Here is a 15,325-nt window from a genome sequence, read left to right on the forward strand (position 1 = left end):
TGCAATTAAGAGTAGCTATCATAGAATGGTTTGGGTTGGAAAGGACCTTAAAGATCATCTAGTTCCAACCCCCCTGCCATGGGCAGGGACACCCTCCACTAGACCACGTTGCCCAAAGCCTCATCCAACCTGGCCTTGAACACTTCCAGGCATCCACAACTTCTCTGGGCAACCTGTTCCCGTGCCTTACCACCCTCATAGGGAAGAATTTTTTTCAAATATCTAATCTAAATCTACCCTCCTTCACCTTAACTAGCTGAACTACTTCTTACTCTGCTGTCTGGAGACTTAAAATAAAGGGAGAAACTAGCTTCAGGTAGCAGACAACTAACAATTCTCTTTTTTAATCTCAAAAATCAGAGGTTACCATACAAACAGTGACAAAATAGACCTCAATTCTAGTTTGGTAATAAGCTGAATTTTCCAACATTAAATTGTAAAGTAAATATAGATTCTTATCCCTGCCACTTGGTAGCCAGGGATGCTCTAGATGGATTGATATTTTGCTGTTGAAGTTGATGTTTGCTGTCCACATGGACCACGTTAGTGGTGAGTTACTGCACTAAAGATTCAGTAGAATTTGATACAGAGTGATTAAAAAAAAAAAAACAAACAAACAAAAAACAACCATGCAAATCAACTAAGTTTTCTGAGCTTTCTATTTGTAGTTTGGCTGTCAGTTGCCAAACCAGGAAGGGTTTTGCCTGACTCAGGTTGTCAGTGGACAGAAGAAGGAACAGATCAGTATAGATTCACTATGTGTTTTATCTCAACTTCCAATAACAGTGTCTGCTCTATGAACTTCTGAACACAACAAGTTTGACATATAGCTAAACTAAATATACAAAACGCTTTCATCCTTAGAGCTGGTTTTATATGCTTACAGCAAATAAGAAATTTAATGTATTTTTACACCATGGAGCACTAGTTCTAACTCTGTCATATTCCTCCTTCGTTCTGCAAGTTGTAGTGCAAGTTTGTGTTATTCCTTAGACTTCATTTTTATCATTGTAACATGAGGAAGGATCCTGGACTCCTGACTGCTCTAAACCTCACAATCTCTCTTGGTTTGCTTATGGAGTTGCTACTTGCTGGACTACGTCAATCCCAGAACCTCAGGGCACTTTAATTCTGCCAAAATGGGACAGAGCAGTGTATGGCTCCATCTCTAGAGTAAAGTTGGTTTGGCATTGAGGGTTATCATTTGCATTGAATCACAAGACCAAATGACCATAGACTTCTGTACAGAAATAGACTTGAGAGTAAACTGCCAAGAACATGCATAAATGAGATTGATAGCAGTCAATCTGTGTAAAACTGAGATGAGCACACAACCTGGCGTGCAGGCAGGAGACTCCCAACATATTTGTCTGGTCAGAATTTGAAGGTGAACATGGAGTTGCTAACTGGAACACAGACTGCATTGGGAGGGTTGCTGAAGCCTGCTCCCTTGTGTTAATTCAGGTGACTAGTATGTATAAAATCAGAAACAGTGTAGTTTCAAGTACTTTTTTTTCTTCTAATGATATATGGCTAAACTGTATGGAAAAGTGTATTAACTTTTCCACTTCCTTCCCCTCATTGTAGCACAAATTTTGACTACAGACCAAACTGGATCAGAGAAATTATCTGAGTTATGACTAACAGCAAAAGTAAGCTAGTCTAAAACTGCATTAGAGTTAAAATTAATGGATGTTTATCTCTTACTGTGGAAAGGAAAGAGGATCATGTATGATAAAGTTAGTCTCTATAGCACATCCAGAAACAGCTGCCAGTGACTGAAGGATAGCAAGCTGAAGTTTGGGATAGGAAGAAGCAACTGGGATAAAACGTTTGTTGCCAGAGGACAGACTTCTGCATATATACCCTAACCCCTGTTTTTAGCATAGGTTCATTCTCCATAGGTGTGTCTCTGAGCTTGATCGTTCACATATGGCTTAACTTTCTGACTAAGTTAAGCAAATGAATCATGATCTTAGCATGGTTTTGAGCCTAATGTAAACTTATTGCAAATACTGCCACAGTATTCCTCTAATCTTCCCTATGTTACATCAGAACCATGTTTCTTCTAAGTGGAATCAGCTGTGTGAGATTGGATGAGGAGGAATAGGTGGGGTTTTTAACTTTGCTTTTTAGATGTCTTGGTGACCTGAGCAATTCACCATACTGCTTCACTATTGCTAGTACTGACACATGCATTGGTAAACTATATGTGGGAGCAGGGAAAGATGCAGGTGTACTGTGGCGTAGCTTGCCTTATGCCATTCTGTGGAACTTCATTATTAAGCTTTCAGATTAACTTACTGTTTTCAAGCTAGTTTTCAGGGTAATAGCTAGATTATAAAGAAATCTAGCTTGGAAAAAACCCCAAATTTTGAAAGATTTGTCAAAGGATCATTTTTCACAGAGAAAAAGTACTGTTAAGCATATCAAGCTGAATGGGAAATGGTACAGTCAGTGAACTCTTGCAGTAATAAATCTGTCTTTTTAGTGTGGCTAGAAAGAGGCTAATAAAGAGCGTACAGAGAGTGAGGGGAAAAAAACATCACTTAACTTGGATAAATGGAAATCAAAGGTCTACCACAAGGTCAAGAAAACTGGTGTTACAGAAGAGATTTTTCTCTGGGCTTCTCCTGAGGGAAGTTCTGGCAGTAAGCTTACTTTATCTATCCCGAAGCAGATTTCTGAAGGCACTTTTAACATGCCAAAATATTTGATGTGTTGGAACAGATTTTTCTCAATTAATGTCTCTTTCCTTCCAAATGAGACTGACTCCTTTTCTAGACAATAATAGCATAGATCTTTTACCTGCTGTCTTCAAGATTTAAATTTTATATAACTACTGATCATGTCACTTCCTTTTCTGGAGGGAGATGTTGAGGTTTGCTGCACAATCAAATAGATGGTGAGTTAAAGAAGAAATATTCCTGTGATTAGTGGTCAGACTTAGACTGGTGGCTGTAAAAGATCGCAGAGATGGGAAGGCTGGTCATGTACTCCTTTTGAGCCTGCTTACTGATAACACTTTCCATTTAACTTTGATAGACTGTAGGACACCTTGTATTCTCTAAGAACGTACTGAATTTAGTAAAGAGACTTTTCATTAAAAAAGGAAATAATGTAGCAATAAGCTTTGAATTAAGTTCATGTGCTAAACAGCATTTGGGTCTCATCGCTACCACCATGTTGTCCTGTGGGTCTCTGCGTTGACTTCCATTTTCTATTGTATATCAGGGAACTTCATGCAGTATCTGCTTTTGTTGTTGGGTGATTGCAGGGATGTTAGGATTTAAAAGGCTGAATAGCATACCTCTGCATAAAATCCTCTTGGTTTATTATGCACTTTGTTTTACCCAGGTAATATTAGCATAAAGTGTGATATATATATATATGTATACAAAAGAATATATAATATATTTGACCCAGTCTATTGACAAACTAGATTAATTTATGCATTGCACTTTTGAAAAGTATTGCAATGTTTCTTCTTTTTAATTCCCTTGTTAAAAATACTAAGGATTTGAATCAAACTTTTACCTATTTGATAAGTAAAAATCTCTTTACAGTATTTTCAGTATTTAATGTCATTCTTTTTTGGGGGATTGTGGTGTACCAATTCTTAGTAAAAACTTAATGTGAAGTTGAGCATAAATGTGAGGTTGAATATTTTTGGGTCTTATTGTCTTGACTCTGTTGTATGTATTCCATTGACTTTTTTCTAATATGGACATCCTTACGGAAATTCAAATAATACAGCAAGACCTGAATGCTACCTCTGTAAATGTTTTAAATGTTTCTTCACAGAAACAGGCATAACAAATGTTGGTGTCTGTCAGACAGTAGGAAGCATCAGTGTTTCTGAATGAAGTTATCTTTTTCTGTTGTCATGTCAAAACAATGCAAATTCCAAATCAGTTCAATGAGCTTGTACTTAATCAGTAAGCTGTCTAAAAAAATATTACATTCATAAACATTTACCTTGTTCCCTTTTTCAGCAAGTCCTTTTTAAGTAAGGTCTCACTTACTTGCATTTCAATCCACATATTCAACCCCTTTTTGGGGTTCAGTACTTCTGGGTGGTGGTCTCTGTGTAGATGTAGATCTAGACTTGACTGAGTATACAGTCTTAAAATATCTGGGAACGAGTACCTCCTTCCTTTTATTTCAGAACTACATCCCATTGTTGAACCACTCCATCATAGCATCAGCTTGTTCTTTCAGTTGAGAGAGAGAGGGAAAAGGGCACCTCACTTCAAATTCCCTGCTGTCGTCTTTTTTGCTTAGAACCAAGTTAGCTGCATGCAGCTCATCTCTTGGTAAATATAAGACTGAACTTCTCTCTTTGGAATGACGTGTATCCATGTTCTCTGTTAGTAAATAACATAGGACTATATTGTAATTAAGATAATAGTTTTGTACCATTATTGTAAACAACTGCTGGACAACAGTTGGAAGAGTTGCAACATAAAATGGGAAGTTTGCCCTTTGAATGGTGACCCTGGTGGGGTATAAATTTCCACTTCCTCCTTTGTAAAAGTGAAGGTACATAAGTGTTGGGCAGTCCTTAAGGTTGTATATGTCAGGTTTTCTTGAATTCTCTTATAGACAAATCTTACATAAGTTTGTTTACATTATTACAAATGAGGAATTTTCAAGGAATCCTTGCTTCTGGTTTTTTTTTCATAAAACTTAAACTGCAGTGGCAAGTTCACAGTAAGATTACAGATTCTGGATGCTACATATACTTGTTGCAAAGGTTAATGTGCCATTCAGTCATGACACTGCAGCACATACCTGCTTGAATGAGTTATTTACAAACTTATACAGCTGTTATCCTTAACTCCAAGCATGTTATTTTTTTGTGCTATTTCTTGGCAAGTTGCAGTGAAAAATCTTACTAACCAAACCGGTCTCTTTTTTGTCAGTTTAGTTTACTGGTACAGGTATTAAAGGTTTGAACTTAAGCCACAAGAAAACATAGATCACTTTCTATTTCAGTTGTCAATTTAACATTTAGAATCTTTGTGTAAAGAATAACGAACTGTGGCTGCAGGCTTTCCATTCAAAGATTCAGTGTTAGCAGACTTCTAGCAGTTCTTGTTAATGAAGAAATTCCCTGGTTAAAGATATAATTAATTTTAGAACAGCTTAATCTAACACAATTACTGCATTTTGATTGCCCTAAAATGACAGAACTGACTGTTTTCATCAGCTTTACAATATCTGCATCTGCAGAAGTAGCTAGATGAAATTAGAGAAGGTAGTGGAGCTTTCAGAGCCCTTCTAGCATCACGCGTTTCTTCATTAGAGCTCATACAGCAGAGTAGTGCCAGCTGTACAAGGAGCCTTTCGGTTGTCAGATGGGATTCAGACTGAGAGAAGAGAAGAATCGCTGGCTCTTCTTGGGAAGGTGAGGAGAGAGAAGAGATGTAATGCTAACTTTATAGTGCATTAGTTGGAGCTGATAGTTTTGGATGACCTGTTCCTTTCTTTGGTACAGGCTCTTATCCCTGTGTTGACTGACATTAACAGTACAATTCAGTTGTCCAGTTGCAAGTTGCTAGTGGCATTTAAGAAGCATTAGTGTGCTCAGAATATCTGCGTGGCAGATGCAGAGCAAGAGCAGTGCTCTGAGCTGGCTGCTGGATACCACGTGCAATACTCAAGGGCATTTTGGGTTGTGCCCTAAATGGTATTCTCACTAGATGCCTATATGTAGGCACCACATAAATCATCAGAAGTGATTGTGAAGAGATCGTATACTTTCTAATACAAATTAAGTATTCTTATACTTTCTTCTTTCACTGACTTGGAGAAACAAGAAATATCTTTTCAATATAAGAAGCTATTTTGTCTGGCAGTGAGAGGTTTGTAATCTATAATTGGTTTTGGAATTCAATAAATACACCATTTTATAGATTAAATATTAGATATTTTTATACTAAATATACCAAATTCAGTCAGACTTAAACATAACATTTTTATCTTGTATATGTAAAGAAAATTGATTTTTCCATCTTGTCTTCAATTCTGATTTTGTTGCTTATGTTCTTCCTCATAATCATGGTCTGGAACATGTTTACAATGGACAAAAAGGTGAAAACTAAGTAAAAAGCTTTTATTGTATAATTCTTTTAAATAATACCCGAGGAAGTTACACCTACTAAAATAGGTCTTACTACAAATCCTGAACTGAGATTTCCACATGCATTTAAAAACAGCTTTCAACCTGGACTAATGGAAATAATTTATTTGGTATTCTGAGGTATCTGAAATAAACGAGTAGTTTCTGAAATAACATAAAGTTTCCAGTGAACGAATACTTCTGTTGATAACCTTTCTTCTTCTCTTGGGACCTTTTCCAGTCTAGTCTTCCCTCTGCCCCTACCTTTCCTTTTAAAATAAAGGGGTTTTTTTAATCTGAGGCTCTACATTTTCCTAGCTGTGGATTTTAAAAATGCCTTGTCTGTACTAGGTTTTCTTGGAATACTGATTTACCTCCTGTTACCTGAAATGTTCAGGGCACGTTAGTAGTCCATAACTGACACTTAGCCTTTCCTCAGCTGCAGCAGACCTCATTTGGGCACCTCAGAAGAACTGGAACGCCTGCCACTTCGGTGGCAATTTGAGCAACTTGCATGAGAACGGCTGTCCAGGCAGATCTTGTAAATGGGGAAAAGGGGAAATAAAATAAAATAACCTTGCTCTTTGGAACCAATATAAGGGTTTGATTGCCAGTTCTCAAAAGCATTGCTAGCTATCTGGCTGTGTGGTACCAGTCCAAGGAACAGGTCTTTAGTCTGGTTTTGCACAGGGTAACTGCTAGCGCTCTATTAAGTGCTGGTGCTGGGTTTCTGAAATGAAACAAGGTGTTAATCCAATTATATACTGTATTTGTACTGCTGGTGGTAATGTTACTTAAAGATAGCAACATTTTATTCTCTATTCTTTGCAAATGTTTGGAAGTCTATGTTTAGAAGGGCTTTTTGATGCTTGGTGACACTTCTGTTTAAGTTGATACCTCATTAGCTGGACTGCTAAAATAATGTTGAGGTATCAAAAGTTGTAATTTACAGGATTCTTAGAAAATGGCAGGCGTGACTTCAGGTGTCACAGATCCAAGGTAACTTTTTCCTCTATGAAATAAAACTTGTAACTCAGTTGAGGGTAATTCTGCAGCTGTGAACAGGAATGCTGGCTCAAATGCAGAGGAGGGGAAAGAAAGGTTAATTCAGGCATTTTTTAGCATGTGTAGCATTCCAGTTGGAGGCTCCTGGGTTGGAATCCTGCAAACTAACATCTGCTGTCTGTAAGCACCTAGTTCTTTCACTGACTTAAGGAAGGATTTTGATTGTGGTTGGAAAGCCAGGTATCTGTACAGGCACTTTTACAAAGGTGATGAGGAGTAAAATGAGGGCTAGAGTTTCCTGGGGTGGTTTTGGGCTTTGGGGTTCCCCTCCCCTCAATTCTGGTTGGAAATGAGAGATGGAATTCAGGGATCCTGAACATATTTAACACTAGGATAAGCCATCTTATAGCATTAACCAATGTTTTAACATTTGAACAGCAACCCTTCGGTGAAAGACTTCATGTTTAATTGCTAATTTTGAGTTGCTACAACTCTATTGTTACTTTGCTTGTTATCTTTGTTTCTCTGCTTCATTGGACTTTCTTTTGGAAACTAAGTATGAGGTAAATTCTTCTTTACTGAAGCTAAATACATGTAAATAAATAATTTCTCTTGTTCCTGGTCATCTTTTTTTTTTTTAGTAGTATGGTATATCACAGATTTTTGAGAAGCAGATTTTGAAGCTCTCATGCCATGATTGTGTATAGTTTACAAAAAAAAAATCCCCCTGCAGGAATCATTTACTACCTTCATGAAATCAAACATTTTAAGAATTAAAAAAAAAACCCAGCCAAAACACACACACACCAAACCATCTTCACTGTGACTAAATTAAACAGGTTGGTGGTTTGTAAAAAAAGTTGTCATGCTTATTGCAAAAGTTTGAAGCTGTGAAATTAGAAATATTTCAAAAGCAAATTCTTTCATGACCTGTGTGTTAAGCTAGATGTTGAAGTTTTTTCTTCTGAAACCAATAATATAACCTGAGTTATTTCAGATGTCTCCAAGAAGCTGTCTAGTGTATTAATCTTGAAACTTGATATGTTGAAGACTGAAGTTGTTTTTATTACATTTTTTCTTTCTAAATGACAGTTTTTTGGAAATACTCATGAATTTTTCCAATGTGCTCTCATTCTTAACTAACTTATTCAGCCTATCATCAGAAATCTTTTTGAAGGTGTGTTGTAACATATAATACTGAGAGATTGAAGGCATCTGAGGAAGACTCTTGTATGCGATTTCATTGTACCTGACTGTCAAATGTGTATTTATCTGTTTAGGTTCAGACAAAGAAGGAAGAAACTTTGCAACCATCGCTTAGTCAAAACATTCCAACTTTCTATTTTCCTCGAGGATGTCCTAAGGAAAAAGTGAATATAGATGCTGTGATTGCCAAAATTGAGAGAACTTTCTCTGAGTTTCCAAATGAGAGGGCAACATTAGAAGACATGGGGAAGGTTGCAAAGGTGAGAACTTGTTGGCTGTTTGCTTTGAGTACTGTACACCTATGGAAAGGAAAGAGGAGTTCTGTGTTTTGTTTTCTGCATTATGTGTCTTCATCTCCTATATGGGAATACCAGTAAGACATCATATTCAACATTGTTGGTGGCATGGTTGTGTGTGGAAATCTTTGCATTAACTATGTCTCAAATGGCCCTACATCTTGCTTACAAAAAGAAACAAACATTGAAACAAACATTAAAACAAAACTTGAACTGTTATTTTTATTTGCATAAGCAACCAAATACTGAAGGGCAGACTGCATGTTTTTGTGTTCTGTATTGACCAAAAGCATTGCTAATATACATTTTGTTTTCAGGCATCCACACAGTGTTTTTGTCACTTGGCAGTGTCATCAGCCTACATTGTAAAGACATTGAAAGACAGAGATTGTAACTTGAGATTATAGCCCTCTAGTCACTACTGTATAGCTAATTTAGAGTTACGGCAGAATGACAAAATACCGAGCTTAGAAAGCAGCAAATATTTTTAACTTCTGCGTAACAGACAAACTACTTAAACTTAATTTTCCGTTTTATTATATTGAATCAATGCCTGAAATGTCATCACTGCAAGTCATGGTCTTGGTCATGAGTGTCAGGTTCTCATCCCTGTTCCTGTCACTTTGCATTTAAAGCCCAGGGTCAAAGACTTTCCACAAGAGCAGGACTGGTGGTTCAGAAACTCCTTGGTTGCCTTGCCAGAAGTGTATAACTGCTCATCTGAATGATAGAGTTCCTGCCTTCCACAGCTCCTTTCCACAGAGAAGTGGGGAGAGGTGGAAGAGACCCTTCCCTCTCAGCAAGAAAGGTGGAAGAGTCCAGCCATCCACCATTCAGTGATGAAAGGCACCCTTCTGAAGCATAGGGAAAAGCCTCCCAGACTAAAGACAGTATTCGTCAAACTTACTTTTTCTTATTTTTTAAAGTACTTGTTAAACTATTGCATGAGAAGTAACTGTCCTTTTGCTCCAGTGACCTTACACATCGTGCAGTATTCACAATCTTCTTTGAGATCCACATGAAATTCTCAGAGGTGCCGGCATGTCTGATGACTCCAAGTCACGGTCAGTTTTAGGTGAGAGAGAGGTACTTAGCTGTTAGGACTGAGGAAGCTTGGAGCCGGCACAGAAGCAGCACTGTAGCTGGGAAGCAAGATCCTCCTGCTCAGGGCGGCTGGCCTGCTACTTATAATTGGATAGATGATGTGCATCTTCTAAGCCAGACAAATGTAAATTTGCTTCAGTTCAGAAGCTGTGTAGCTGTTTGTGCTGTCTTGAGCTCAGCTTAAAGACATCCAGCCCTGTAGTGGAGTTTACTAAGATGGACTCTCTGTTCAGCTGCTTGGAGCGTGGACAGAGCATCTGTTAGGAATGCGGCAAGTTGCCCTATGGTTTGCTTTCCACTTTTGGATTTCAGCCTAAAGCAGTTGCCTAGAATGAATTATTTTGGAAGGTTCACTTGGTTTCAGACACAGTTTAAAAAAATCTGTGCCTTAATGTTTTCTTCTTAACACTTGTAAAATTTAATTTTTGTAAGATTTATAAATGAGGGAATAACCCTCAGATAAGCAATCAACAAACTGACTTGATGTATACTTTAATTCTAGGCTTGTGAATGCCCACTTTACTGGAAAGGTCCTTTGTTTTATTGTGCTGGAGGTGAACGAACAGGATATGTGTCAGTTCATAAATTTGTTGCAATGTGGAGGAAGTAAGTAGATTTTTTTAGAAGTACTGCATTTTTTAATTGAAATGTGATATTTTAAGCTCTGAATGAGATCCAGTCTGTAAAGGGGAATAAACCACTTTGCTGTCAATGGTTGATTATGGCAAACTTGTGCCTGGGAAAATGTAAATAAATCATCACTTTAACATAAACAAACAAAGAAATCTTTATTTACAGTGTTTATAGATTTTTAAAATACTTGGTGAATGACTGGTTGTTTATGGGAAAAGTGAAAACCATGGCCCTCACTTCCAGATGCCAGTTCTGGACAAAATGCTTTTTCTTCTTTCTAGTTCTCTTTCTAGTTCTAACTTAAAAATGTCCTTTCATGTAATCAATTACATGGTGTACCCACCTCCTTTAATGTAAATATATGAGACAGTACTGCTTTGATAAGTTCACTTGGAGTGTACTTTGGTGATTAGCTTTTGAATTAAATGTTCTGGGCCTTGCTCTAGGGTGCCTGTACAAGGTAGCATGAGCAATTTTCTGTGTAGAATATAAAATGGAAATATTTGTATTTCAGAATACTTCAGACCTGCTATGATGACGCTGCAAAGTTTGTTCACCTTCTAATGAACCCTGGATGCAACTACTTGGTGCAAGAAGACTTCATTCCTTTTTTACAAGTAAATTGCAACTGAAACTAGTTCTGGAAACACAACAAAATGAGAGCTGGCAAAGCCTTGAATTTTTTAAGCTAAACATACTTTTTCATGGTCTTCATTGAAGTTGACTGATAATATTTAGTGTAACTCACTTTGTATGGTCCACTGAGATGCTAGTGAGTGACTTTTTTTACAGTTAGGATAACTAAGGTTATCCTAAGATAAGGATAAGATGAGGTCTTTTTTTAAGAGCAACAGTAAGATGCACGGATTAAAAATTGTGTACAGGAATAGCACATGTGTCAGAATATTTATGGTTTAGAAGGGCAGTTGAAGACTTAAGTCAAGGAGGCCCTTTGGGGGGCAAAGGGAAAGTAGTGCATGAATTCAAGACCTAATACAGTTTCTCTCAAAGATCAGCAAACGTGTGTACTAATGAATGAATAAAACCTAAATTGGCTTTTACCGAATCAGTCGGCCACAGGATTACAAGTTACAATGGTTAGCAGTGTTCAAAATCTTCAGCCCATCTAAAATATAGGAAAGCTTTTATTTATCTGGTTTCTTTAGAAGGTAATTCTATTTTTAAAAATGTCAGCAGTGTTATTTACGTGAAGCATGTTGTAAATGAAGTTATCGTTAATGATTGTGGTACTTACTTTGAACTCTTGGTTAAGGAAGCAGATGTGCTATTCTGTGCTAATTGTTTTATATAGTCACTAATGAATACTGTTTGGGATATTGTCATTCTTTTTCTGTAGGATGTGGTGAATAGTCATCCTGGCCTATCATTTTTAAAAGAAGCATCTGAATTTCATTCTCGGTACATTACCACAGTAAGTGATTTGTATTTGGAAAAGCTATTTTTTGTTATACTAAATAGGAGAATCAAAATTAAGATTAGTCAATATGTTCCTTGAGAAAAGTTGAGTATGCTGTCAGTCTTCATTTCTACATAACTAGAAATCTTGTGAAGAAAGACTCAATTTCTTAAGTGTTAGAATTTTTCTTAATGTTTGTAAGAAATTGCTGAACTTAATGCTAGTAAGAGAAACACTGATTTGTAATAGTGTGGGATAAGTTAATAAACATTAAATGAAGAGCAGAGTGTTATCTTAAACACTTGAGTATGGCTATAGACTGTACTCATTGGAATCTTGACCTTACTCTGGGTTTCAGTGGAATTTTGAATGAAAGGTCTATAATGTGACTTATGTTCAGTACTAAGTAAAAATGATAATACTGAAGCTGCTTGCCATTTTCCTCTCTCGGAATTTTTCTTTCTAAGCAGGTTTTATACATGAAAAGTTACATTTCTCTCTTCCTAGGGTCATGTGACAGAAGTATTCTTTCTGTACCCAAGGAAAAAAATCAGTGACACTACATTTTCTCAACTGTGGACTAGACAGCTGATTCCACTGAAGTGTCAAAAGATTAAAATTCTTCAAAATGATATTTGGTTCACTTTCTTTGTGCATGTGAAAAATAACTTAATGAATATTCTCCAACAAAACACATGCAGAGTTGATCATCTTTTATCCAGCTTATAGTATGACCCAGACCAAAACTGTGGAAGCTTTTTTAAAAGCATTTGGGTTTGGTTCCTCATATGTTTCTTAGAGTGCCAGCCTATCTAGTATGTCCTGCTGCATTAGATTTTCCTTCTTGCTGTAATGATTACATGAGCTCCCAGAACTTTCTTGTCAGATGTGACTGAAGGAAATGTTCTGCCTGTGAGTAGTTTCTTAATTGATTCTGGGTTGTATCAAAGCCTGCTCTGCTTAAAATTGTGAAAGCTGTCCTGAAGGCCTGTAGGAGGGAAAAGTTCCTGCCATTTGCAGTTACTTTGGAGGAACAGCTTATTTGAGTAGGCCTGAGTCTGGCAATAATGAATAAATTAGTCCTAGCAGTACTTTACTAACAAAACTTAGTGTCGTCTTCAACAGAAATCACTGTTTAATCAAAAATTCCCAAAGTAAACCAGTATTGCTATCAATATAGCAACAATACTTGGAATACTGTTCTGCAGATCAAGAAATGGCAGGAGGACTTTCTGCCCCTTCTTGTCTTATTTTAAGATGGAGTAACTGTTGCCCAGTATACTCTTCTGAAATTCTGTCCTGCAAGTTATTGCTAATAGTAGTAGATTAGTTTCTCTGAGATTAAATAAGGCATTTCGTACCTTAGCTTTACTTTGCTACGTGAAGCTTTATCTAAAGGATTTTAAGCATTGCAGTTAAGATTTAAAGTCTGTTCATGCTAACTTCCAGTTACAAGTTAAATGATCCATTTTTCTGCTGTGTTTGTATACACATGCGTATATATGTGTGTGTATGCATGCATACATACATTACATATATCACTTTAGTGAAGCAGGCATCTTGAGTGTTGTTCAATCACGGAAGCAATCGGTTCTGTCGGGCTGTAGTACAGGTTGGCTGGTCAGTCCAGGGGTAAGGTTAAGTACATATGTTCAAGGTAAAGCTGAAATATATTAAAAACATTTGCCCTTACAAATGAGAGATATACATAACATTTGTAGATTAAATGTAGTATCTGAACTAGGAATTCTTGAAGCTCTAATCTCTATATTTGACTATTTCCTCTCTTCTGACAAACCACTGTGCGGCATAGTAAGGAAGACAATTCTCTGACAATTTGCTTATGCTCTGCTTTGATTCACTTCAGAAAACTGTTTCTTAAGCCTGTTCCCAGTTGTCTTTAGCAAACATTCAATTTTGTTTTTATTTTTAGACCAGTTAAATGTATAACAGATGAGATAATGACATGCAGATGGATTGAGTTGCAAAGCTAAGGCAAAACCTTTTTAGAAAAAATTGCTTTGTAGTATAAGCCAAAAATGGGCCTTCCCTAAACTTACAATTAGAATTGAGCTAATTAGGTTTCAGAAGTAGGCTAGTCTATTCTCCTTTCTGGGTTTATTGAACCAGCTGGTTTTATTCAAAGAGCTGCAGAGCTTGCTGCATGCTACAGTTTAAGCTTTAGTTTAAAACTTTATGAATAAATTACTCTTCTATTTGTAATTTAGAAATTATTGGTTTGTTTAAACTATTGATTTAATGCAATTAAAGTCTGAAGTCATAAAAACTTTATATTTAAGTCTTTAGTGTGGAAGAGATTTTATTTGTTGGAAAAGATATTTTTTTTTTTCAGCTAGTTACTACTGTGTTGCAAATGAAAAGTTAAATGTGCAATATTTAGTCTTGCTGATTAGCAGGTATAATCAATCTCCAGTTAAGCAGTTATAGTTCATAATATGTTTAGATTTTTGTCTGCTTGAAATGTATAACTGATTGACTTAAATCAAATTGAGGTGAATACTGAATTCAGTGAAGAAACAGAAAAAACGTATTCTAAAATCTTATGTTTGTAAACTAAAACTAAGCAAATTATGCTGAGCGTATGGGTTTACCAAAATAATGTACGTATGAAAATGATTTAAACAAAAGTATTGGATACTTGGCTGAATGAATTTGTTTCTGGTTCTGATACCAGTCGTGGCACAACAACTAGTCATGTTTCTTGCATAGTTTTTTTTGTTCTTCAGTTAGAAAACATGTATAAACTTCTTTTAATACTAGAGATAAGTTTGTGGGGGTTTAAGTAGCTTTAAATAGAATAAAATTAAATGGGGGAAAACATTACTCTCTCCACCTGCAGGAAGTATTTCTGTCAAATGTTGATTTGTTGTATTTGCAGACTTTAGAAGTAGCGGCATTCCCCTGTACTGTGATCCTTTAACAGTCCCCATTCTATTTCTGTAGTTTCATTTATGAAGTAAAATATTCTTATAGTAAATATAGGTCTTAAAATCTGAAGTAATGAGATATTTTAATAGGTTCGTTAGATGATATCCTGTAGATATGTAAGACTGAGAGGTAGTGAAATTGTCAATAGACATATTCTGGGTAGCATACAAGTATTCTGCAACTTTACTGTGGGAGAGATGGGTACTGCAGCATTGAAATAAGACTTATCAAAGTGAGCTTAGATGTAGATTTCGAAATGGTTTGGTAATGTGACGTATAAGAGAAGCATCAACCTGCTAAGCACTGAGAAGACTAGAAATAGGGGACAGATAGAGTTCTGTAATGCAGCTGAACTAAGACTTATGTTTCACAGATGTTTGGGAGGTTATTGAGTTAGCATACCTAAGATCACCTTTCCAATTTTTTTTTTGTTTCTTGCAGGTTATACAGAGAATATTTTATACAGTAAATAGGTCCTGGTCTGGGAAAATAACTTGTAACGAGCTCAGGAAGAGCAACTTTTTGCAGGTATATAATATCTAAAGTCTTGCAAGACAGATTTTTCTACAAGTTTAAAAACTGCATTAACTA

The 15,325-nt window shown here is 36.4% G+C and overlaps 1 protein-coding gene across 3 annotated transcripts in view; it reads left to right on the forward strand.

Moving 5' to 3' along the window:
• Positions 1 to 15,325, forward strand: part of PPP2R3B (protein phosphatase 2 regulatory subunit B''beta) — a 57,505-nt gene that overhangs the window by 25,759 nt on the left and 16,421 nt on the right. For all 3 annotated transcript variants that reach the window (XM_054813810.1, XM_054813811.1, XM_054813813.1), the window contains 5 exons: positions 8,410 to 8,595; positions 10,238 to 10,341; positions 10,883 to 10,985; positions 11,726 to 11,800; positions 15,176 to 15,262. In XM_054813810.1, the coding sequence (XP_054669785.1) occupies positions 8,410 to 8,595; positions 10,238 to 10,341; positions 10,883 to 10,985; positions 11,726 to 11,800; positions 15,176 to 15,262 (555 nt within the window). The remainder of the gene's footprint in view (positions 1 to 8,409; positions 8,596 to 10,237; positions 10,342 to 10,882; positions 10,986 to 11,725; positions 11,801 to 15,175; positions 15,263 to 15,325) is intronic.

Source organism: Grus americana, chromosome 1 (genome assembly GCF_028858705.1).
Source record: "Grus americana isolate bGruAme1 chromosome 1, bGruAme1.mat, whole genome shotgun sequence".
Taxonomy (NCBI): Eukaryota; Metazoa; Chordata; class Aves; order Gruiformes; family Gruidae; genus Grus; species Grus americana.